We start from the raw sequence: 25,663 nt of genomic DNA, 5'->3' as shown, positions 1-25,663 counted from the left end.
GTCATCACGTTCTTGTAGGCCGTAAGGCCCCTGCGTATGACGTTATGAGCGCGCGACACCACCAGGCGAAAGCAGCCAATCGCGGAGCAGCTCAAGTCTCGCAGGGTCAGTGGTGGCTCAGGTGCCTTGTCATAAGCCGAGCGACGGTTTGTAGAGCTGTCTTTCCCGGCAATTAGCGATCCCTCGACCCTGCTAGAAAAAAAAGAGAGGGATGTCTCTGCGCTGCAGGGGCGCCGCCTGCGCCGTGGGGCCCTGGGTGAGCGGCGGGGCGAGCAGGGTGCGGGCCGGGGTGGAAGGGCTCCCATCTCTTCAGAGCGCCCAATAATAAGGCCAGCACTTACTGAGCGTTGACTTTTAGCTAGGCGCTGATCTAACATTTTTCATGTAGTATCTCATTTAATTCTCCCGACACACGATCGGGTAGAGTCTCTGGTATTGGTTTGTAGGTCTCTCTGGCAGGCGATGAGGGCTTTTTTTCCTGCTGTCAGAGTGATCTGAACCCTGTATTAGTTGGAGCATTATAGGAGCACTGCGTTGAGCACGCCAAATTCCTACTTGTGATGGGCTCTTACTTTGTACTAGACACCAGTCTGGGCTATGAGAACAAAAACCTGTGCTCTACCTTTAGCGGCAGAGTAATCAAATGCAGTAGCAATCCCGCAGCACCCTAACAGGCACTCTTTTTTAATTGTTGAAGGTTCTCTTGCGTTGCATGTACTGACTCGTGAATTTTAGTGTTTTGGCTATCTCGTACACGTTTGCGTTCAGATCTAGAAGCCAGTGGTTTCTTATGGTCAGCAAATGTATATTGAGTGACTACCGTGTTCAAACATAGAATGTAATATAGAAAATAAAACATTAGGTTTGGTTTCCCTTCTTTCAGTTCTCTGAAACCAACTGAGCATTACCTCTACATTTTTTTTATTTTTTTTAATTTTTTATTGTTATGTTAATCACCATATATTACATCATTTGTTTTGGTGTAGTGTTCCATGATTCATTGTTTGTTCATAACACCCAGTGCTCCATGCAGAATGTGCTTACCTCTACATTTTAACACCTATGTCTATCCAAAGCCCAAATAAGAGAGACTTAATGCAAATTTCCTTTTAAACGTCCTTGACTCGACTCAGGAGTGGAAAATTGAAAGCTGTGGCATCTCCAGTTATTGCAGTTTAAACTTTATGAAAGACAGACTTTTAGTAGTTAAGTGGGTTACATGAAAGTGTGACATATGTGAGCCAGGTCCAAAGGTTTCCAAATCTATTGTACCTCTAGCAGTAAACATTTAGCTCCCATTCTCTTTTAGGTTTCGTTTGTTCTTAAAAAGAGACTTTAATCCTAGATTCTGAGCTCCTACACAGAGCTTGAAAATTGTTCAGTATAATTTCTCTATCAGTTCTATGGTTTTACTCTCTCTTTTTAGGTATTTAAATAGGTTAAAACTAAGTTATTTCAAACCCCACTATATACATGTCTTACCGAACTCTGTCTTTAGGTATTTGGAAGATATTTATGCAGTCCAGTCAGAGCAGTAAGTTCCTTGCCAGATAAAAAAAAAGAATTCTTACAAAATGGACCAGACCTTCAAGATTTTGTATCTGGTGATCTTGCGGACAAGAGCAAGTGGGATGAGTATAAAGGAAACTTAAAACGCCAGAAAGGAGAAAGGTAATTGAAATTTTGAGATAAATTCCTTCATTGTGCATTATTTTCAGATATAACCAAGCCCTAGATTATAATTTTAATCAGACTTGGTATATTTAGCTAAAAATCATTAGAAAGAAGTGATAACAGCCATTTACAACAACGTGGATGGAACTAGAGGGTATTATGCTAGTGAAATAAGTCAATCAGAGAGACAATTATCGTATGATCTTACTGATATGTGGAATTTGAGAAACAAGGCAGAGGATCATAGGGGAAGAGAGGAAAAAATGAAACAAGATGAAACCAGAGAGGGAGACAAACCATAAGAGACTCTTAATCTTGGGAAACAAACTGAGGGTTGCTGGAGTGGAGGGGGTGGGAAGGATGGGGTGGTTGGGTGCTGGACATTGGGGAGGGTATGTTGTTGTGAGCGCTGTATGTTGTGTAAGACTGGTGAATCACAGACCTGTAGCCCTGAAACAAATAATGCATTATATGTTAATAAAAAAAGAGAAAGAAAGAGAGAGAGATAACAGACATAGAACAGGTAAATAGCTGAAATTGTTGGAATCCTCTTGACAGTTTTTCTTCAGTCTTCCTAGGACTTAGCCATCCTATACTACCATCTCCCTTTGTGCATTCAGCATAAAATTTCTTCAGAGAACAAACATCACCTTGCTTCTAGTCGATTTGATCTTGATAAATTTTTCATTGTTACTGGGTATTGATGATCTAACTTGTTGCTTCTCCTATTCAATGTACATATGACCTATGGATACTTTGCCTTAATTCAAAAGAATGATGAGGGAATTTCGCAGAGAGGACAAATTGTTTTGGGAGATACCTTACCCAACAACTTCTAGTTCACAAGTGGATGTCAGTCAGGGGGAACCTGAGGATACATAGTCTTCACTCCAATGTTTAGATTTTTTTTCCATTTAATAACCGTCATAAATTTGGAATGTAGAGCAGAAAGAACACTTGTGGGATCTCTCCTTTCTCTGAACAAATAGAGAACTTTTGTCAGTATTATTCACTGGGGAATGAGATGTTCAAAAACTTCCTCATTCTTTCATTAAGATAGCATTACTTTGTGACTTTGCAAAAGGTAGACATGAGCATAGTGCTCTGTTAGACACGATTACGAGGGTTTTCTGAAGTGGTTTGAACAAACCTAAATTTGAGTCGCTGTTCTTACTCTTATGACAGAAATTATAAGAGTTAACCCCAGGATTGTGGAAAAAAAACTCTGCACTAAGAATTGTTACAGAGCAAAGTAACTTCAAAGCTGTGTGATTATTTGGGAACATATTTGTTAATGGATAGTTATGTTTGGCTTTCCTCAGGTTAAGACTACCTCCTTGGCTAAAGACAGAGATTCCCATGGGGAAAAATTACAATAAACTTAAAAATACATTGCGGAATTTGAATCTCCATACAGTAAGTTTCAAAGTGTTAAATGTCCCTCTTAATTAAAAGTTGTAGTGTTTCTGCATATGTGTAACTTAAAATTTAATAAAACACATATCAAAAACAGCAAGGAAAGTGAATAAAGATGTTTAGGGATGCATTATTATCGGTAATGGAAATGCATTTTTTTAAGAGATTTTGTTTGTTCATTTGAGACACAGAGATACAGAGAGAGAGCATGAGCATGGGGAGACACAGAGGGAAAAGCAGGCTCCCCGCTGAGCCAGGAGCCCGATGTGGGACTTGATCCCAGGACCTTGGGATCATGACCTGAGCCAAAGGCAGACGCTTAACCATCTGAGCCACCCAGGTGCCCCTGGAAATACATTTAAAAATCATTTTCCCAGGGCATCTGGCTGGCTCGGTCGGTAGAGCATGCAACTCTTGATCTTGAGATTGTGAATTCAAACCCCATGTTGGGTGTAGAGATTACTTAAAATTAAAATTAAAAAATTTTTTTTTCAGGGACGACTGGGTGGCCCAATCAGTTGAGTGTCTGCCTTCAGCTCAGGTCATGATTCCAGGATCCTGGGATCAAATCTGACATCGGGCTCCATGCTCAGCAGGGAGCCTGCTTCTCCCTCTGCCTGCTGCTCCCCCTCCTTGTGCGTGCACTCGCTCTCCCCTCTCTCTCTCTCTGACAAATAAGTAAAATCTTAAAAAAAAATTTTTTTTAAATCATTTTCCTTGCAAAAGAAACAAAAGGTAATTAATATTTCTTAATTTCACACTTAATAGTACAAAAAAAGATTTTTTTCCCCGCAACGTAGGAGATGAGAGGTTGCATTGAATGCAGTGCAATGCAAGAAGCATTATATGCTTCTTCTATGCTATGTGAAGCATAATATATGCAATTGCAAACGTTAACTACACCATTTTTATTTTTTAGCATATTTCCATCCAGACCTTCTTTGCACGTATAAAATATATCCATTCCTATTGTTTTTAATTTAAAAATGGGATCCTAATATATATACAGTTTGACAGTTTAACAGCATTTTTGAATAGTGACTTTCTTCATAAATACATTGTAAAGAATGGACAGTTTAAAATGCCTGATGACTAATTTGCTCAGTTGGTTAATATTTTCAACTTGATTGTATTCCATTCCTTTTTACTCACAGGTGTGTGAGGAAGCTCGATGTCCCAACATTGGGGAATGTTGGGGAGGTGGGGAGTACGCCACTGCCACAGCCACAATCATGGTAAGAACAACCTCAGCCAATAGAGTTTTAGTCTAGAAACTGAAAGGGATATTTTACGTCTTTCTCCTAAAAATGTGCACTCTGAATCTCTGGCCAGATTTTTTGTTACATATGAATTTATGAGAAATATGAGAGAAAAAACCTGACAAAATAATCTAGGCTGATACGCTCTCATCCTTCTCTGAATAAATCTATTACTGATTTTTCCATGTATGTGACAGTTAATCATGTGCTGCATTGAGATACCTCTTCTGTTAATTTTTGGAAATGTTATTCATGATTGCTTAACTTTTTCCCCTTAAACAATAATAAGCATTTATTTTTCTCTCTCATGGCCCTTCAGTTGCCTGGGGTACAGCTGCTCTTCTGAAAATGGACTGCAGGAAGTAGGTTGAGGTCTCAGGGTTCAGGTCTGCTCCACAGAGCTTTATTCTCCTTAGACCAGCAGGTCTCCAAGCCATATTCTTATCATGAAGAATGGAAAGCACCAGAGAGCAAGCAAACCATCCATGCACACTTGAGGCCTCTGCTTGGTCATGCCTGCTCTCATTCTGTTGGCCAAAGTAAATCACATGGTCAAGCCGAACAGCAGTGGATGTAGAGATATAAGCTCCCCCCTCCTCAGTAGGAGGGCCCTGCAAGTTAAATGAAAAAGAGTGAGATGTATAATCTTAATATGGTGGAGTCAGAATTGGTATTAACTGTGCACACTACCATATTTATCCAGAGGGGCTTGGAGATTGAGGTATTGGGGTTAAATCTAATTGTGTGCAACTGAAAGTTCATACTTGTCTGGGAATGTCTGTGTTGTACCAGTAGGAGGCTGTTTACCTGAGGAACCAAGGATTCTTATGAAATAGAGCTGGCTGCGGAGCTTATCCAAGTTATAGAACCTCAGTTCTTGAAGGAAGGAGTGATTTTGAACACTCCATGATGGAAATCTCTGGTTTCATCCCTTGCCTGGCCCTTCCCCACTGACTCATGACTGGTTTCTGGGAAGAGTTCATTGTTTCAGTAAATCCCTATGGGATGTTGGGACCATAGCAATGAGTTCACCCCCCTCCCCCGGGGGGGTGGGCATTAAACATAAAGAGGAGCTTTTTCCTCCAAAATCTCAACCCATCACTTTGCAGGTTTGAAACTCCAGTGGCCCCAGAACATCTGCAATGGCTATGCTTGGCAGGAGCCAGAACATGGTAGTTACCTGTAGCAGCAGAAGCAGTGTCCTGAAGAATAAGCCAAAGGAAGCAGATTTTATGTGTTTTCTGTTTCATCTATTTAACAAGGAGCTGCGCCTTCTGTTTAACTCCTACAGAGACCTACATGTTGATATGTTAATTGAATATTTTATTTCCTTTAAAATCATTAAAAAAATAAAATCATTTTTATTAATATCAAATAGGTACAAAAGAATCTTTATAAACTATATGTAGGTTTTAAAGAGTAACAGTATAGTTGACAGCCTGATACCTCCAGTTTGAGAGTAGAACATTAATATTATCTTTGAACCTCCCTGTACATCCTTTCCTGATCCCATCACCTTTTTTTTTTCCTTTAACTTTTTTTTTTTAGTAGGCTTCACACCCAGCATGGAACCCAGCATGCGGCTTGAACTCTTGACCCTGAGATCAATACCTGAGCTGAACCAACTGAGCCACCCAGGCGCCCCTCCTTTAACACCATTTTTAATCCTGAGCTTACCATTTCCTTTTCTTTTTTTTTTTTTTTAGGATTTTATTTATTTTTTAACAGAGAGAGAGTCAGCGAGAGGGGGAACACAAGCAAGAGGAGTGGGAGAGGGAGAAGCAGGCTTCCTGCCAAGCAGGGAGCCCGATGATGGGGCTCGATCCCAGGACCCTGCGTCATGACCTGAGCTGAAGGCAGACGCTTAACAACTGAGCCACCCAGGCACCCCATACATTTTCTTTTCTTTCCAGTTTTATTACATATATTTGTATTTCTTAACTGTATTTTGTTTACCTTTGAATGTTTCAAATTTCCTATAAGCAAAATCAAACTATATTCATTTTTTGTAACTTGCTTTATTCTGTCAGCATATGTTCTTTCGGGTCATCCATCTATGTGATTTAAATTATAACATTTCTGTTCTAGTTGATGGGTGACACATGTACAAGAGGTTGCAGATTTTGTTCTGTGAAAACTGCAAGAAATCCGCCTCCACTGGATGCCAGTGAGCCCTACAATACTGCAAAGGCAATTGCAGAGTGGGGTCTGGATTATGTTGTCTTGACATCTGTGGATCGAGATGGTTAGTGCGTCATCATTGCCTCTTCCAGAAATTGGCCCTTAATAAGTTGTGACATCATCTTGAGCAGTGGACTCTTTTGTTTCTAGATTTGCCTGATGGAGGAGCTGAGCATTTTGCAAAGACTGTATCATACTTAAAGGAAAGGTACTTGTTTTTGCATTTGCTTGTGTAATTTGAGGACTTTTTTTTAGCCCATATAAATTCAGTTTCTTTAAGGTGTTTACCTTAAAGCAGAGGTTATTAACCTTTTAGGGGATTATAAACCCTTCTGATAACCTCCTGGAAATTATGTGGTCTTTTCTCCAGAAAAAGTATATTCAAACATACAGATACATATTTGCATAAAATTTTAGGGATTCAGCAGCAAAGACTTAACGGACCTTTAGGCCATAGAACCTGTCCTTCATATTTGAGTGTCAGTTTAAACTTTGAGTAATTTTTAAGAGATGTATAACACTGCAGTCTTCCCGGCACTAATTTTGAATAAATCATCATCTAGAAGTATATAGAATGAGATAAGCTCCCACATTGTTAAAGTATGCAATGCTTGATATAGATTTTATCCATATTCATATGCCCTGGGAAATTTACCCATGATCCACATTTTATTAATATTCAGTTCCATCTATTTAAAAAGCATTAAAAAGGAGTTATGCTTGCTTCCTACAGCTTAGTGCTAGTTGAGCACCTAGCACTTAGTAGATGCTTTTTTTAATGATTCCCCTAGTGTTTTCTATTTTATTTAATAGTTTACTTTAAAAAGTTCTGTTTGCAACCCACTAAATTGATTTCACAAACTACTGATGTGTCTCACCTTTACAATTAAAAAAACAGTGAGTTATAAGCTATGTTCTTTCAACCTTTCTTTTATCTTATGAGAGGGTATGTATGTGGTCCTTTTTACATCTGTTCTCTCAGGAAACAGCTCCAGAAACTTTGCCATTGGGTTTGTGAAAAAATTTATCAGCTGTCCTAGTCATTTCTACTGCTGTCAGAGGGAACAGCACTATGACCTAGTTCACATTTTAATGCTTGAATGCATAGATATAGCCAGAATATAAATAAGAAGATTAATGTTTAACTTGTATTTCATTTAAGCAAAGCTTATGACTCAGCAACTCAGAAAACAGTTTTTAAAACCCACAGCACTTGTGAAATATTTGCCTGAGGAAAGGAGGATGTCACTATTTGATGAATTTTTAAAGAAATCAGAATTAAAGCAATCAAATACTATTTGCATTCACATAAGAATTGTCCCAATGTAGGGGCGCCTGGGTGGCTCAGTTGGTTGAGCAGCTGCCTTCGGCTCAAGTTATGATCCTGGAGTCCCGGGATCGAGTCCCACATCGGGCTCCCTGCTCAGTGGGGAGTCTGCTTCTCCCTCTGACCCTCTTCCCTCTCGTGCTCTCGGTCTCTCATTCTCTCTCTCTCACATAAATAAATAACATCTTTAAAAAAAAAAGAATTGTCCCAATTTACTTTCCAAAGAATAAAAAAAATTTTATATTTCATGTTTTAATGTTTATATTTGAATTCTTTTAAGCAACTTTCTTTTCTTTATTTATTTTTTAAGATTTTATTTATTTATGTGAGAGAGAATGAGAGGGGGAGGGTCAGAGGGAGAAGCAGACCCCCCACTAAACAGGGAGCTTGATGTGGGACTCGATCCCGGGACTCCAGGATCATGACCTGAGCTGAAGGCAGTCGCTTAACCAACTGAGCCACCCAGGCGCCCGAGCAACTTATTTTCTTAATACTGCTCAATAAAGTATAAATCTATTAATCTCAAAATTTTTTCTGATCATTATTTGCAAGCAGATCTGTTGTAACCACTATGTATGTAATATTTGATGTTCAGGGTTTTTTTTGTTTTGTTTTTCATATAACAGTTTATATATGAACATTTGTATGTTCATGCTTTCTAAAGCATGATTCCCAGATTGGCAAGATTCTAAAGATAACTGTGTTGAAACTGATACCAAACGAGTACTGGTAATTTCTGTTTTGAGCAATAGTTATGTGAATTCTTTGCCTCAGTTTGATACTTATTTTTTTTCCCTCATAGGAATCCAAAAATTCTTGTGGAATGTCTCACCCCTGATTTCAGAGGAGATCTAAAAGCAATAGAAAAAGTTGCTCTGTCAGGATTGGATGTGTATGCACATAATGTAGAAACAGTTCCAGAATTACAGAGGTGATTTCATGTACAGAGTCACACTGGCAAGTTTGGAGGGCCAGAATCTGCTATCTTCTCTCATATTTTGCAGGGGAGAACTTTCTATTTGACTTTTACAAAATGAGCTCTGTTTCTTTTCTTAACAAAAGCAACATATACGTATTATAGAAAAATCAGAAAATGTAGCCAACAAAAAGAGCATAAGCATCACCTGTAATATTTCCACCCAGTAATATCAATTACCATAACCTAAGTGTATATACTTATGTGCATGTGTGTATGTTTTGGTGCACATATACATCATGAGCATCTTTTTTTTTTTTAAATAGTATCATACTGCCAAGTGCCGATGAGTTATTTTTTCAAAGAACGGTTTTCAAAAATAAAAGAAAAAATTATAGAAGAGTAACAACTCTGATTGTAATTCTAAAAAGAAAAGACTTTTAAAATATTTATTTATTTATTTATTTATTTATTTATTTATTTATTTGAGAGAGAGTGAGAGAAAGCACAAGATGGGGAAAGGTCAGAGGGAGAAGCAGACTCCCCGCTGAGCAGGGAGCCCGATGTGGGGCTCGATCCCAGGACTCCAGGATCATGACCTGAGCCAAAGACAGTTGCATAACCAACTGAGCCACCCAAGCGCCCCAAGAAAAGATTTTTAAAAATACATTTGGCACTGGGGACGCCTGGGTGGCTCAGTCGTTTTTCAGCTCAGGTCATGATCCCAGGGTCCTGGGATCGAGCCCCGCATCGGGCTCCCTGCTCCGCGGGAAGCCTGCTTCTCCCTCTCCCATTCCCCCTGCTTGTGTTCCCTCTCTCATTGTGTCTCTCTCTGTCAAATAAAGAAGTAAAATCTTAAAAAAAAAAATACATTTGGCACTAAAATATGCAATAAGTGATACAAAAGGAACACTGTTATCTTTCAGATGTATCTTCCATCTCTTAAAAGGTAGGTACTATTCTTTCTAATAACGTTAATAGGAAAATTTACAGATTGTTATGCCACATTAATGATCATATTCATATTTCAGAAAGATGAAAATTTAACCTTCAGGCAAGATTAACGTGTTTATTTAATTTTAGTAAAGTATATTTGGCAGTGATCTTAATAGCTGCTACACATTATCTGTATTATAGAACTTGAAAAAAGTATGGTAAACAATAACCAGCCTTTCCACTAAATCATAAACATTAGGGAGCATAACAAAGCCAATGGAGAAATACTTTCTAGAGTAGTTATGTTCGGTATTGTCGGGTTTTGTGGTTATTTTTAAATTCACAAATTGGTTTCCTTTCTTCCTGTGAACTGGTCTCTGATTAAAAATAACAGCAAGTCAGTTACACAAAATAAAGGTGCATTAGGATTCAGACATATACTGGATTAACGTCAACTGAGAAGCAACTCCTTCCTTTTGGCCTTCTCGCCATTTAAAACGTGGTGGTTTGGCTGCTGTTGAAGTCTGACACACGGCCTATTCCAGCGCTGTCATTTCTCATGATACTACCACCAGTGGGTGCCAATTTCCCTGGTTTCACTTAAGAAACATTATCCTTTCCAGTGAAAATTCCAGAACCATGCATTTTTACCTAAGAGATGTCAGTGTCGTATACTCACCAGCAGAGGGCAGCTTGGTCTTTAGAAAAGAACTGAACATAAAAGTTTCAGACCTCTGAAATGTGGGTACATGTTAAACAGTTTTTCCTTTGTTCGGTATTGAGATTTTCTTCCACTCTTTTTTCTCTTCTCTCTTGACTATCCCTTACAATCACTCATTCTCGGCTTCGAATTTTGGTTTCTCAATGAGTAATTCATAAACCGAATTACTTCCATTCTAGTTTTCTCTGCCCTGGGCTTGAAAGGCTTTAAAAGTAGACAGAACTACGGGGCCCAGTGAAGCCTGATTTTCTTCACAAAAGTCACAGCTAGATATTTGTGCACAAATGCTAGGATTGAGTGACATGATGTAATATAATGTCCAGAATGTCCTTTCCCGGTCTTTTAACTTGCTTGCATAACTATGTACTCAGTTGAGCTTGTGGTTATTCTTGCTGACAACAGCCCTGCTGTTTTCAAGGAAAGTTCGTGATCCCCGGGCCAATTTCAACCAGTCTCTGCGCGTACTGAAACACGCCAAGGAGGTTCGGCCTGGTGTGATTTCTAAAACATCTATAATGTTGGGCTTAGGCGAAAATGATGAGCAAATATATGCAACAATGAAAGGTAAAGAAATTGGAAAATGAAAACTCTTTTTCATTTAATTTGAGTAATAGCAGGAACTCCATTTTGAAGGCCGTGTTATGCTTCCTCCATAGTCTCAGCGAAAGTGCCAGTAAGAACAAAGTACAGAATATGATTATAATAGCAGCATAAAAAGTAAGGAAGTAGTTTTCTTTTTTTTAAGATTTTATGTATTTATTTGTCAGAGGGAAAGCACAGAAGGAGAGCGGGGAAAGGGAGAAGCAGACTCCCCGCTGCTCAGGGAGCACAACACGGACTTGATCCCAGGACCCTGGGATCATGACCTGAGCTGAACGCAGACGCTTAACTGACTGAGCCGCCCAGGCGCCCAGAAGTATGTTTTCTTAGAACACTATGGAATGTTATGCAGAAAGGATATGAAATTTGTATCCCATTTTATTCCATACCCTTTAATCAAGTGAAAATAATATTTTATCCAGATTTCTTATTTAGTTATTGCATAGTTTTAAGAGCCCGCCAGGTACCAGGAGCTCTGACAGGCAGTGACAAGTTGAATAAGATGAAGCCAGGCCTTTGAGGAAGAGCTTACTGGTAACGTCACATAATATGATGTGCTTTGGACTTTGCTGAATCTTAGTCTCATAACCCCATCTGCTTTATGATTCTTGGGCTTTATAAATTGTAAAAAACAAAACAAAACAAAGACAAAAAAAACCCTGTTATTTACATGAGGATCCTTTGCCTACTTGCAGTTATTTATTGGTTCTAAGAGTAACAAGTGCAAATAGTAATTAAAGGCTCCTCTTGGGGCACCTGGGTGGCTCAGTCGTTGGGTGCCTACCTTCGGCTCAGGTCATAATCCCAGGGGCCTGGGATCGAGCCCCGCATCGGGCTCCCTGGTCGACGGGAAGCCTGCTTCTCCCTCTCCCACTCCCCCTGCTTGTGTTCCCTCTCTCGCTGTCTCTGTCAAATAAATAAATAAAAAATCTTTAAAAAAAAAAAAAAGCTCCTCTTTACTAGAGTAAAATTACAGTTGTACTAGAAAGATTCCGATACATGAGAGGTCAAATCACATCCTCCAAGCATATCTTGCACAGGTACTAAAACTGAGTACATCATGTCTGGTCTATAATATGAGTGATTTCAGGCCTTTTGTATACCATTCCTTTCCTCTTTTCTGCCCAACAGACTCCTGCTCGAAGTACCCTTAACCCATATTTTAGCATTTATTCCATAGTATTAGAGTTATTTGTCCTTCTTTCTGTCAGCCCCTCATGACTGTCTTACTCATTCCTATGTTTCCAATCCTTTTCATATTCCCTGGCACTTTTAAATGGATAGATATAGTCTTACTCCCCAACATCAGGGTTTTGGGACAGTGTAAAATTCACACTGTTCTGCAGTAAAATTATGCCCAGGGAAATTATGCTTAAATCTACAATTACAGCATCATAAAAACATCTGCCAATGGAGCGTCTGGCTTCCTCAGTCTGTGGAGCATATGACTCTTGATCTCAGGGTTCTGAGTTTGAGTCCCACCTTGGGTGTAGAGATTACTTAAAAATAAAAAAATCTTGGGGCGCCTGGCTGGCCCAGTCTACAGAGCATGCAACTCTGGATCTCAGGATCGTAAGTTCGTACCCCCTTTTGGGTGTAGCGATTAGTTAAAAATAAATTTTTTTCTAAGTTAAAAAATCTTTAAAAACAATCTGTTAATGTAATGTGTGCCTTTTTTCTACAGCACTTCGTGAAGCCGATGTGGACTGTTTGACTTTAGGACAATATATGCAACCAACAAAGCGCCACCTTAAGGTATTGCTATCTTGAATTACCGAACGTTCACTGGTAATTTGAATTAGATCTTTGTCGTCCATAGGTACAATTAAGAAGCTGCTGACTTTCTAGTGTAATGTTCCCTGTATATTTCCAAGTCCCAGTTTCCTTTTTATTATCTGCATAAAGCCAACAGATATACTCGCACTTTTTTTGCTGCCCTGAAAATTGTACGACTTCAGTGAATGTACAGGAAAAGAATTAAATAGTTGGGAAATGGCATTCATTCACACTTGGTCATCTTGTGATTTGTTTTAGAGTGACATGAGAGCCAGAGGTGAAGTAAAAAGGAAAAGTCAGTCTTCTTATTTCTGTATTGGACATTCGTTCGTTCAAGAACCTTTTGTCGAGTAGTGACTGTGTGCCAGACACAGGGCTGAGCACCAAAGACGAGACAAGACATGGAAGTCTGGTCCTCACGAACCTTAGAGATGTGATTAATTCTTGATTATACCTGTTAGTCAGTGAAGGAGTAATACAGATACGTAATCTCTATAGATAATCTCGTCTTTCTCATCTTTTGGAATAGTTAATGTACTACAAAATTGATGTTTTCCCTCCTCTCTAATTCCCCGTGATCTAGTACTGATAGAGGGGCCCAGTAACCAGTAGACAGGTCATCTGTGCGGAAGGAGAGAAAAGCCTCTGGGCAATTGGGTAAATTCTGAAGTGAAAACCATCCTGAATGCATGAGCATAGATTTTCTACAGAATCACAATGATTTAGGGAAATTCTAATATCTATCTGAATGAATTCTTTAAATGTAGGTTGACGAATACATTACTCCTGAAAAGTTCAAATACTGGGAAAAAGTAGGAAATGAACTTGGATTTCATTACACTGCTAGTGGCCCTCTGGTGCGTTCTTCATATAAAGCAGGTAAGTTAGACTGCAGGGCATGGTTTTATTTAGACCATAACTTTCCATGTTAAATTTATAATAGCTGTGGTTGCCTTTTGTAGGAAAAAATAAGTTTTTTTCTGGAACTTCCTTAGGAACTTTGCTCCATAGAGGACATGTTAAGGAAAAATTTCTCTTAAGCCTGTTTTTTCCTTTAAATAAAAAATCCGCTCCCCCTTTCTAGCTCAGCTACTGTGACGAAAGCAGGAAGAATCAGCTTATTCTTTGTGTGGATTTCAATAGTAGGTTATTCAGAAGTGACAAATACCAGTTAAGTATATAATGTGGTTTTCTGAAAAATGTATATTCATTCGCTGTCATGCCTGCTGCATCTCTAAACTCCTAATTTCAGATCAGTTTAAATCCTGAGAAGTAGCTGTTTGACTGCATTGCTGTTTCTCTTAATATCTCTGTGGTTTTCCTCCCAGAGGCAAAGGGGAAAAAAATTCGTAAGGTTATTTTCCTTATAGAAATTGTTACTGTTTTTACTAGCTACACTGCAGTTCTTCACCTTTGTAATTTCAGCTCTTATTTTGATCAATAGCTTGAGCTGACTTATGAAAAGAAAAGCCTTTTCCAAGGGATAAAAAGTCATGTGATAATGGCCATCAAAAAGTCTATGAGAACATATCTGAAGCCTGAATTTAATCCAAAAAATGTTTATGTTTTCCCTGTCAGTTGGACATAACAATTATAATATCTTGAAGAATAAGCAGTTATTTTTGGATCAATCCAAACTACATGATTACTGTAAATGATCTTTTAGATGATTGTGTTATATATTGGGTTTAAATCATGGATATATTTAAATTAGGCATGCATTCTATTGGTAAAAACTAATGTTCATGTATTAGTGATGTTCAGTGTGTTCCTATAAAGAAATTCAGGACATTTCAATGAACTAACAACAGCTTATCCTAGTTATAAAACCCAAGACTTTGATTCAACACTGACTCACAGGATGTGGAGGCTTTGGAAGCCAATAAAGTGATTCTTCAAGCAAGAAGAATTCTGCCAGCAAGCTGAAAACCTCTGTAAAGAATAGAACTAACATCAGCTTCCAGAGTGGTTAGAGTAAAGTAAAATCACCTGCAAGGAGTTTTTATTTTGTTTTTTAAGGAAAACTTTTAACATTTATAAGAAAGTGAATTATGAACTTTTTAATGCTTTTAAAGTTACTAATAAAAGATCTACTATGTAGAGCATTAGACTCAGATGATGGGTTAGGGTCTGGTAATGTTGGTTCTGCTCCTGCCAGATTTAGATAAGGTCTAGAGGAGCATGGATAACTCTCCATTACTTGGCTGGGTTGTGAACCTTGGGATTCTTAGTGGTTGTGATACACATATGATCATTGCAGTTATACGTGTATATAAGATGACATAGCAAAGTTCATCAGGCTCATAAAACCAGGCCTGCGGTGCTGGGCTCTGCCAATAAGCACTGAGCCGTGCTGTAACAGTGAGAGACTAAATGGAACCCTAATGACCTGAAAAGGAAATGTGCCCCCTCTAAGCAGCTATCTTAATGCTCAGGCACAACTGAGGGGGTGGGGAGAAAGCCCATTATAAATGAAGAGCTCTTGCTTCCCTAGAGGGGAATAAGCTAAAGGGATTCCATCAGATGAGTCTGCTCAACTGCAATGAGGTCTGTTTTATAAACATCAGATCCAGGCTAATAATGTAGCAGAATTGCTCTCTGAAATGAATTGTGCCAACAGCAATACTTTGTCAGTGGTGAGGAATAGATAGTGCACATAAAGTGGAATAAATGTTCAAAAGCATACAATACAATAGAAACAGTACGTAGATACGATAGGGTTACCCTTTTAAAATGTTGAGTTACTAGAAAGAATAACAGAGACTGTAATGATAAAAAATTTTTTGTAAGCATTAGGGGTAGAGTTTACTTAAAAAAAAAAAGATAAAGCTAATGGGGTGCCTGGCTGGCTCAGTCAGCAGAGCATGCAACTCTTGATCTCAGGGTTGCAAGTTCAAGCTCCACATTGGGTGTAGACCTTAACATTAAAAAAATAATTAAAAAATAGAAAGGAAACACTTAAGTGTAATTCTGAAATTTACGTTAAATTGGTAGTAATATGTTTTCATTTTTCCTAAATAGGTGAATTTTTCCTGAAAAATCTAGTGGCTAAAAGAAAAAAGTCCTCTCAAATATAACAAGACCTTCAAGATCACATGAATTGTGAATATCTGATTCCAATGGCTAATAGGAGTGGTACCAGAATGCCTGACTCCAGTGGACATACCTCAGTCTCTTTGTTTTAAGAAACACGTCGAGGGCGCCTGGGTGGCTCAATTGGTTAAGCAACTGCCTTCGGCTCAGGTCATGATCCTGGAGTCCCGGGATCGAGTCCCACATCGGGCTCCCTGCTCGGCGGGGAGTCTGCTTCTCCCTCTGACCCTCTTCCCTCTCGTGCTTTCTATCTCTCATTCTCTCTCTCTCTGAAATAAATAAATAAAATTAAAAAAAAAAAACACGTTGACAGCTGTGCATATTTAATTAAGTAATTCACTTGCCTTTTAGTGTATCTTCTTTGTTCTATTAAACAATTGCTTGCTGTGATATAATCATAAAATATCTTTTAAGAGTTTTACTGTTAACAGTATAAATAAAAATACATGAAAAACTAGAAAAGCTTCCAATCCTATTACCTGTACATCATCGTCACATTTCACTTGTGAAAAATGACATACCGTGATGGAACAGAAACAGCTCGAGGCTGTGATCTGCTTCCTTACAGTCGACATCTGTCCTTTACAGAATACTGCAGCATCGCTGGAATAATTTAGAAAGGCTGACGAGTTTGCATGTTGATTCTTTACATTGGGATGACTGCTTCAGACCTGCAAAATAGTTTCACAATAGTTACTTGGGTAGGACCTCGGGGAAACCAAGATCATGATGGTATCCGAAGACAGGGAAGTAGAACCTAAGAAAAAGGGTGTCAACCCTCATTTTACAGTAGTTTGCTACATCCACGTGTACTAACCCATTGATTCCTTCTATTTTTCACACCACTCCGGTGAGGGGGTTGTATGCGATGGTAATGACCTGAGGAGGATTTTCTTTCCCAGGTACTAGAATTCAACTTCATCTTTTGACTCTAAATCCTGTTTTTCTACTACATTCTTGCAAAGGAAGTTTTTAGATGGTTAAAATCATAAAATATGTAATGTAGAAGGCCAGTTTGATTTTGAATTTTCAAATAGGCGAACTAATTTTTTTTTTATAAAAGTAATGCATAACTTTGAACATGAGTTACATTTTAACTCGAAGGAGCCATATATACTTTGGCTTACTTTCTTTATAGATCCTAATAAATTTTGTTTTGTAAAATTACCCCAACTTTAAACATCTCAGGCAACCACCCTCCTTAAAATCTGTTATTTCAGGGGCGCCTGGCTGCTCAGTCAGTGGAGTGTATGATTCTTGATCTCAGGGTTGTGGGTTTGAGCCCCATACTGGATGTAGAGACTGCTTAAAAATAAAACCCTTAAATGAATAAAATAAAGCTTTCAAAAATCTTTTTTCACAGGAAAAATGGATTACTTTTCAGATTCTGATTCTGTGACATAATCTGGATATTTCCTAATTTTGCACAATGTAGATGAATGGTAATGAAACATTTTAGCAGCAGCAGAATTTTGTCTAATGAAATTTTTATGGATTTCAATGTAAAATAATTAAAACAGCACTTCATTAGTGCAAATACATGTTAGTTTCATACAGTTACATATTTGGAACTATCTAAAAACGCAAATGATAAAATGAAGCTATTTTGATACAAATGAGGCATTGGGAGTCATGGATGACTTTTGCAGTTTTTGGTCAGCTGCAGCACAGTATCAAGAAAACTTACTGATAGGGTGAAATAATAGTGAATTAGACAAAATTTTAAAACACCTACTCTTGCAATCTCAGGATACTCTCCAGTTAAACTTAGTGCCAAAACTTGAAAGAAGAGTAGCAGGAAATGTTTGTTTCGAAGTGGAATCACAGGACGCCTGGGTGGCTCAGTAGGCTAAGTGTCTGCCTTCGGCTCAGGTCATGATCCCAGGGTCCTGGGATCAAGTCCCAAAGTGGGATCTCTACCCCCTCCCCTGCTTGTGAGCTTTCTCTCTCATGCTCTCTCTCAAATAAATAAAATCTTGAAAAACAAAACAGCAACAACAACAAAAAAAGTGGAATCACAAATTGTTATCTTCTGAATTTATTTCTTCACTCCTTATTACATAACTGGCCATTATGCTGTGACTAGACCATGTGACCGAATACCTGGGTCTTGCTGGACATTTGAGTGTGGTTAACGTGTGTAGAGATATACTCCCTTGCACAACTGTACAAGAATGGACAGGCCGGAATCTTAAAAAGCCAGGGCAGAGCTTTGACCTTCCTAAACAATGATGCATTAATAAGCACATTTAAATGCACAGACATGACAGGAGGTCTATATAAAAATTCTTGATCGAGGGGCGCCTGGGTGGCTCAGTCGTTAGGCGTCTGCCTTCGACTCAGGTCATGATCCCAGAGTCCTGGGATCAAGTCCCACATCGGGCTCCCTGCTCGGCGGGAGGCCTGCTTCTCCCTCTCCCACTCCCCCTGCTTGTGTTCCCTCTCTCACTGTGTCTCTATCTGTCAAATAAATAAAATCTTTAAAAAAAAGAAAATTAAAAAAAAAGAAAATGAAAGTGATAAATGCACGTGGTTTTTAAGATATCAAGTAATACAAGAGTCCCAGCTCCTTTTCCAACCACTGAATCTGCCAATCCTGAAAACCACTTCCTGTTTGGTGAGATAATAAATATCTTCATTAATGAAACCAGTTTTGGGGCACCTGGGTGGCTCAGTCGGTTGAGCCTCTGCCTTCTGCTCAGGTCATGATCCCAGCGTCCTGAGATCAGTCCCGCGTTGAGCCCCTCATCCAGCTCCAGCCCTGCATGGAGCTCCTGCTCAGTGGGAAGTCTGCTTCTCCCTCCCCCTCTGCCCCTCCCCCTCCTTGTGCTCTCTCACGTGCTCACTTTCTCTCTCTCTAGTAAATAAAATCTTAATGAAACCAGTTTGGGACGCCTGGGTGGCTCAGTCGGTTAAGTGTCTACCTTCAGCTCAGGTCATGATCCCGGAGTCCTGGAATCGAGCCCCGCATCGGACTCTGCTCAGCTGGAAGCCCTCTGCCCCTCCCCCCTTCTTGTTTTCTCTCTCTCTCTCTCTGACAAATAAATGAAGGCTTTAAAAAAAAAATGAAACCAGTTTGAATAGGAGTTTCTCTTACTTGAAGCTGAAAGCATGTAACTTCAGAGATATTATCAGTATCAGAGGTATTACATTAACAAACACGCGCACCAGTGGCTTTGCAGAAAAATGGGAACAACATCCCAAAGAAGGATTCAGAATGTAAGCGGAACAAAGTAACAGGACCAGCCATGAGAGGGATGTGAGAACATGCCCTTCATCCCCCTGAGGATCCAGCCACACACGCTTTCACGTACATTTGTGCTAATAAAATACCATTTCAATCTATTTTAAGTTGGGCTTCCATGAAAATTTCCTCTGACAACGATTCCCTTGCTAAAATTTTGGCCACCGCATTTTCACTTTCAAGAGTTCTCTGATGATTCCTTTTTCTTCTTCTTTTTTTTAAAATAGCATCCTGTTCTTGTTTCCTAGCTGCAAGTTCTTCTATTTTTCTCTCTGAGGATAACTAGTCTTTTGAAGTTGTGTTTCTCCACATTGAGCACTGTCTCTGTTTCCTTTGTTTTATCTCTGCCCTTTGCGTTGAAGGGTCTCCTCAACTATCTCGTGATCCTTGGCGGCACATGCCCACTGAGTGATGAGCCGCCCTCAAGCTGCCAGGAAGCTGGGGTGGGGGAGCCCCCCTGTAGTGTTTGGGAGGGGGAGCTGGATTCCTCAGTGAGGAACTCCCAAATACTTGGATTATTTCTCTAAAGCCATTCAAGTTTAAAAAGAATATTTTTTTAAATAGCCTTAAGGGTTACCAACTTGGGGGCTGACTTTCTCAGAACCGGGTGAAGAACAGCAAGGAGGATGATGGGGGGGGTGTGGGTCTCTGTTCAGCGCGCAGCCTTTTAATTAGTTCACTTGTTTCCAGGATGGCATCTCACTAACACCCTCCCTACGTCTGAAACTTTCTGACTCTAGTCTTCCTGAAAATAAACCTCTAATAGCCTATGAGAGTGAGGGGTGGGAAAGGTAGTTTCTTCTTATAAGGCAGGAAAGAGACCGGGTGCAACGAACTTCCTTACATGTACGGTCTTCCACAGAAGTCCTCTGTTTCCACCCCACACTTAGGCTCCATCCTCTGTGATACCTGGTGCTTCCGATCCTTGAGATTTTTTTTTTTTAAAGATTTTATTTATTTGAGAGAGAGAGAGAGACAGAGTGTGAAAAGAGAGCATGGGCAGGGAGAAGGAGAAGCAGGCTCCCCGCTGAGCAGGGAGCCCGACCCCAGGACCCTGGGATCATGACCCCAGCCGAAGGCAGACGCTTAACTGACTGAGCCCCCCAGGCGCCCCTCCTTGAGATCTTCTAAGGAGCCATTTACCTACACCAAGAAACAGTCCCTTACATGGGCATTGATGTTTCTGCTCACTCTTCCTAAGTTACTTAGGTTCCCGTTGCTTTCCACCTAAGCATTTGTTGACATCTCTCATCCATGCATGCCTCCTTTCTCACTCTCTTTGTCTGTTTCTAGCTTTCTCACTCCTTTCCTGCCATTTTATCTTATTTTTCCTTTACTGTCATGTTGGTAACTAAGCTCGAGTAAGGGCTCATTCTCTCATTTAGGAGAGAATGAAAATAGTGCATGTGTTTAATTCAACACATGTAACTGGAAGTCCAGACAGTCTTTTGACTCGCTGGCTTTCCTTTGGGGCAAAGTGGTGTTGGACTCAGAAGGCAGAAAGAAGGCTTAGTTCTCGTGCAGGACAATTCTCATCGCTCTAGTGCTCCCCAAACAGTTTAATCAATATCTTTAGAGAAGAACCCTGTCCCTAACTCTACCCAGTTTGTTGGTTTGGGTTTTGGTTTTGGTTGGACGCCGGGGGCTGAGAGATGTAGTCACATAGTGGTAAATGCACGGGGCTGCCTGCCATTCTGCTTCTAGAGAAGGACTGGGTGAGAAGTTAAAGACCCTCAGTTAAGCCCCCTATGTGTATCCCTCTCTCTCCCACATCCTTTTGGGTAGAGGGTCTGCTGTTCCGTGGGGCGGGGCCTCCTCCTCTGCCAGTAATCCAGGAAGGAGCTCTTCTTAGTCAATATACATCCATCTGCTCAATGCTTTCCAGGAATTTCTTTAAATCTCTTGACCACGGATGGCCCCTTCCTATTCTCTTTGTTTTATTGGATTATGCCTTTTCCCCCTCTTGCTATAATTTTAATGGGGTTCTAAGAAGGGAGAGGATGTGTGTGCTCAGTATACCAGGCTGACAGCTCTGCTTGCTGTCTTTTTAATAATAGCTTTGTAGGTAGTTTTACATTTATACTGTAATTATCTGTGTGTGTATATATGTATTTATATTTAAATCAGTCATTTGCAGGCTCCCTGAAACACCTCTGTAGAGATGCTTGGGTCACAGTTTGAAAATCACTGCTACAGAACTATTAACACCTAATTTTCACTTTACATCTGTATGTTTGCCATTACGTAGGCATGGTCTTTAAGTGTTAAGAAAAACTATCATCCCTGGTAGCCTCCTAAGTTTAGTGTTACTAATTAAAACGGCCAGGGTATTTCTTAAACTCTACTCATTCATATACAACCTCTACAATTTTTGCCCTATCTCAATGGGAACTACAGTGTTAATTTTTTTTTTACAACTGAATTTCTAAACTTAAATCCCCCCCCTTTTTTTAAAGATTTTATTTATTTATTTTATTTATTTGACAGAGAGAGACACAGCGAGAGAGGGAACACAAGCAGGGGGAGTGGGAGAGGGAGAAGCAGGCTTCCTGCTGAGCAGGGAGCCCGATGTGGGGCTCGATCCCAGGACCCTGGGATCATGACCTGAGCCGAAGGCAGACACTTAACGACTGAGCCACCCAGGTGCCCCTAAACTTAAATCCCTTTAAAGTGAAATTTTATATCCCCCTACCATAATGGAAAAATCAGCAATAGCAAAGAAAATGTTGATTTTATGTGTAAGAGTCTGCTAATTGTTCCCAACTTTTATCAGCCTCCTATGATTATAGAATTTTTAGCTGGCTCATAGTTGGTAGTCCTGCTAAAAATTATATTTCCCAGACTCCACTGTAGCTGGTTGTGAATATGTGGCTAAGTTTTGACCAGCAGTAGGTGAACAGAAATGATTTGTGCTACTTCTAAATTTGTTCTTAAAGGGTGGGTCGTACCTTTCCCTTCTTTCTCCTCCTCCCTGCTGGCTAGAATGAGAACATGACTTTGGAGCTGGTGCGGCCATCGTGGACCCTGAGATAGACTTGTGTCAAGGACGGCAGGGCAACCAGGTCAATACGCCGAGACCTCTGACTATGAAAGTGCTCTACCAGCCCCGGACCATTCCCCCTGACTTCTGTATGAGAGAGAAATGTATTTCTGCTCTGTTTAAGACACTGTACTTTTTGGTCTCTGTTAGAGCAGCCAAGTATATATACTAACTAATATAATTTGTAAATGATGTTTATTCTAACACCTTCAAAATAAATTCCTATTAAAATTAAGAAAAAATGTATATTCACCTAAAATTAATCTCCCATGGTAGTAGTGGTATATTGTAAAATGCAGATCTACAATGAGTACTCTCTTTTATCTGTCTGCATTTAGAAAAAAGGAAGGGAAGAAGGAAGCAAGGTCACTGTATCCAATTTATCCTCTGAAGTTTAAAGGTTACTTATAGGGGTGCTTGGGTGCCTCCCAGTCCATTGAGCATCTGACCCTTGATTTCAGCTCAGGTTCTGATCTCAGGGTCGTGAGATCGAGCCCCGTGGCAGGCTCCCGCTCAGCGGGGAGTCTGCTTCTCTCTCTGCCCCTCCCCTGGTTTGCTTGTGCTCTCTCTCTTTCTCTCTCAATCTCTAAAATAAATAATTAAATCTTTTAAGAAAAATAAATATTATTTTACAAGGCTGGTGCTAATGTATTTCTTCTTGGTCTAAAATTTGAATTCAGTGCCAGAATATGATTAAATTAGATGGTAACATCTGGTTTAATTTTTGTTTTTAAGAAAGTGACTACATTTTAAAAAGAAAACCTTCAGTGTTTCCATTTTATCATTTTAACCATATTCTAAAGTGTACAAGTCAGTTGCATTAGGCACATTCACAGTGTTGTGTAGCTATTGATGTCTCCATTTTGACAACAAAATGAAGCCCACACTCAGCTTGTCGTTCAAGGGTTCCTACAATCTGTTCTTAGTGTAAGCTTCCAGATCAGCTCTTCCTCTTCATCCTCCTTTCAACTCTAGAGAAAAGGCAACTTGCTTTCACGAAAACCAGTCTGAATTTTCCTGAGTCCATCTTTTTGCTTCCATTGCTTCTGCCACTGATGTGCTCATTCTACCCACCCTTTCCTTCCAAATCATGTCCAATAAGACCTACCTCAAATGCCATCCTGCCTCCAAGAAACCTTCCTGTTTTCCTCAGCTGGAGTGAACGTTACCTTTGTGCCCACATAGCATTTTGTTTTTATCATTTATGGCAACTCTCACATTTAATCGATTATTTCTCTATGTGTCTTAGCTTCTCTACAAGACTTCTCATTCACCTATGCCCTCCATTTTACAGCATCTCATGGCATCTGCTTTATAGTGGGTACAGACACTTAATTTGAAACAGTTTAAATATTGCTACCTGAATGTGAATACAATGGATTTACGGAGAGCCAGCCCTTAATTTCGCTGTCCTAATCGTCTCCCCTTTCTGTCCTCAGCCTGCAGTGGGACTTCAGACCCCTCTCTGGTAGTTGGGAGTCTCCGAGAGTTATCGATAAAGGGCAGGGACTCACATCCTTCTCAGCTGGTGCTCAGGCTCTTTTGTCCTATCCACCTTCTGATTCTCTCCTTGGGGTGCTATTCCTCTAGTCTGCCTAAGGCCACAGGGGCTCACTCTTCATAATACCTCTAAAATTAGGATGTTTTCAACGTCAAGAAAAGTTCCTATTCAAACTGTTGTGACCTTGAGCAAATGACTTAATCTCCCTAGCCTCCTGCCTTCACCTGAAAATGGGGATAGAACTTATCTCAAAGGACTTATGTGAAGAGTAGATGAGAAGATGCACCTAAAGGGCTTGGCACAGAGCCTGCCTTTGTAAGCTGTGTTAATTATTATACTCTTAGTGATTCCAGAGCCTCCCCGTGGCTCTGGTTCAGTGGGACCAGCTTGTTACGGTGTCTAATGGCAATGTCCATCACCCGCCAGCCACCGTGCAGTAAGATCTTTGCATGAACACTGATCTCACATAATCTTTGTAACAACTCTTGGTGTTAGAGGTTAAATAAGGTTAGAGGAAAAATAAGGCTTTCAGGTAACTTAGCCAAGGTATCACATGCTAATAGGTAGTGCAGTTAGGATTTAAAGCTTAAGTGGAATGACACATTCTGGAGAATGTGAGAATTGTGAGAGAGATTTCATTTTTCTATATATACTTTTGTATCTATTTGAATGTTTTGTTTTGTTTTGTACCATGTCCCTGTATTGTTTTCTTTCTTCTTTCCCCCTTTCCTTTCCCCCTCCCTCTCTTCCTCCCTCTCTCCCTTCCTTTTTTTTTTTTAATTTTTTTATTTTTTCCTTCTTTCCTTTTTATAGGAAGGGAAGAGGAGAGGGGCAGAGGGAATCCCAAGCAGGCTCCAAGCCCAGCATGGAGCCCAACAAAGGGCTCTATCTCACAACCCCGAGATCATGAAATGAGCCAAAGCCAAGAGTCCAACGCTTAACTAAATGAGCCACCCGGGTGCTGTCCTTGTATTATTTTCAATTGTAAATCCTAGTTAATAATCTCACCAGTATTCATTGCCCCAATCAAAACTATACCAGCTAATAAAAATAGAAACCTTATGTCATTTAAAACACACACACACACACACACACACACACACACAGTCTTTAATTTTCTTAGTAGGGAGAAAAATGCTAATCACCTTCTTGCAACTTTTCACACAAAGGACTCAAATTGCTGTGTTAGGTTACTTGCCCAGTTACTGGTTTTTTTTTCCTCCCCATTACAAACAGCAAATATACATGGTTCTATGAGTTATCTCTTGCCCTTTTTTCCTTCTTTTTAGTCAATAACTATACTTCACACATAATTATTTACTTATCAATCCTAGGCATTGAAGCATCCTGCAACTTAAAATCAGTGCCTGATTCTATCTGCTTTCACAGGAAATCTTTAGGTTATAATCCCCTTAACAGAATATAAGATTATTAAGCAGAATACAAGAATATTTTCAAGCAGGAATGTAAAGCAAATTCTAATTAATAAGCTCATTCTCACCTCAGGGTCTTATGAGTAAAGAATTATTTTATGTTGAATCACTCTGGTGTTTTTCTGATATTTTGTTTTTTTCACTCTGATCTGCAAACGTTTTCTTAAAGAGCCAGATAGCAAATATTTTAGGCTTTTCAGGACAAGGGGCAAAATTGGGGACTTACATAACCATTTAAAATGTAATCATGTAGGGGTGCCTGGGTGGCTCAGTTGGTTAAGTGACTGCCTTCGGCTCAGGTCATGATCCTGGAGTCCCGGGATCAAGTCCCACATCGGGCTCCCTGCTCAGCAAGGAGTCTGCTTCTCCCTCTGACCCTCTTCCCTCTCGTGCTCTCTCTCTCTCATTCTCTCTCTCTCAAATAAATAAAATCTTTAAAAAAATAAAATAAAATAAAATAAAATGTAATCACGTAAAAATATAAAAACCATTCTTAGCTTCCAGGTGGCTGGCCGGATTTGGCCCATGAGCTTTGGTTTGCCAAAA

General features: G+C 39.7%; 1 protein-coding gene and 1 long non-coding RNA gene across 4 annotated transcripts; one reads left to right on the top strand and one right to left on the bottom strand.

Moving 5' to 3' along the window:
• The first annotated feature begins 127 nt into the window (after positions 1-127).
• LIAS (lipoic acid synthetase) lies at positions 128-16,186 on the top strand. 3 transcript variants are annotated; one of them, XM_028087278.2, is made up of 11 exons: positions 128-256; positions 1,499-1,671; positions 2,997-3,090; positions 4,245-4,325; positions 6,438-6,594; positions 6,681-6,738; positions 8,660-8,788; positions 10,849-10,994; positions 12,715-12,785; positions 13,574-13,685; positions 15,828-16,186. In XM_028087278.2, exons 1-11 carry the CDS (start codon positions 212-214, stop codon positions 15,881-15,883), a joined length of 1,122 nt encoding a protein of 373 aa, XP_027943079.1. In that variant the 5' UTR covers positions 128-211; the 3' UTR covers positions 15,884-16,186. The 3 variants fall into 3 exon arrangements, with proteins under 3 accessions (XP_027943079.1, XP_087877328.1, XP_087877329.1); XM_088021202.1 differs by lacking the exons at positions 13,574-13,685; positions 15,828-16,186 and having other exon boundaries at positions 12,715-12,800; XM_088021203.1 differs by lacking the exons at positions 2,997-3,090; positions 6,438-6,594; positions 6,681-6,738; ... (3 more) ...; positions 13,574-13,685; positions 15,828-16,186 and having other exon boundaries at positions 4,245-4,329.
• On the bottom strand, positions 4,083-16,851 carry LOC148164925 (uncharacterized). Its single transcript, XR_015767797.1, has 4 exons — positions 16,421-16,851; positions 15,973-16,168; positions 5,530-5,644; positions 4,083-4,960 (listed from the first exon to the last, which is right to left on the bottom strand). It is a non-coding gene; the product is annotated as an uncharacterized LOC148164925 (long non-coding RNA).
• Positions 16,852-25,663: the final 8,812 nt, after the last annotated feature.

Source organism: Eumetopias jubatus, unplaced genomic scaffold, assembly GCF_037043125.1.
Source record: "Eumetopias jubatus isolate StellerSeaLion01/CBP00866 unplaced genomic scaffold, mEumJub1_p1.0 scaffold_2, whole genome shotgun sequence".
NCBI lineage: Eukaryota > Metazoa > Chordata > Mammalia > Carnivora > Otariidae > Eumetopias > Eumetopias jubatus.
This window is presented reverse-complemented; position numbering and strand designations above follow the sequence as displayed.

Coding starts and splice junctions, on each gene's coding strand:
- LIAS (XM_028087278.2), top strand. CDS start 212: ATGTCTCTGCGCTGCAGGGGCGCCGCCTGCGCCGTGGGGCCCTGG. Junction 1,672..2,996: donor AAACGCCAGAAAGGAGAAAG/GTAATTGAAATT, acceptor GGCTTTCCTCAG/GTTAAGACTACCTCCTTGGC. Junction 10,995..12,714: donor AATATATGCAACAATGAAAG/GTAAAGAAATTG, acceptor TTTTTTCTACAG/CACTTCGTGAAGCCGATGTG.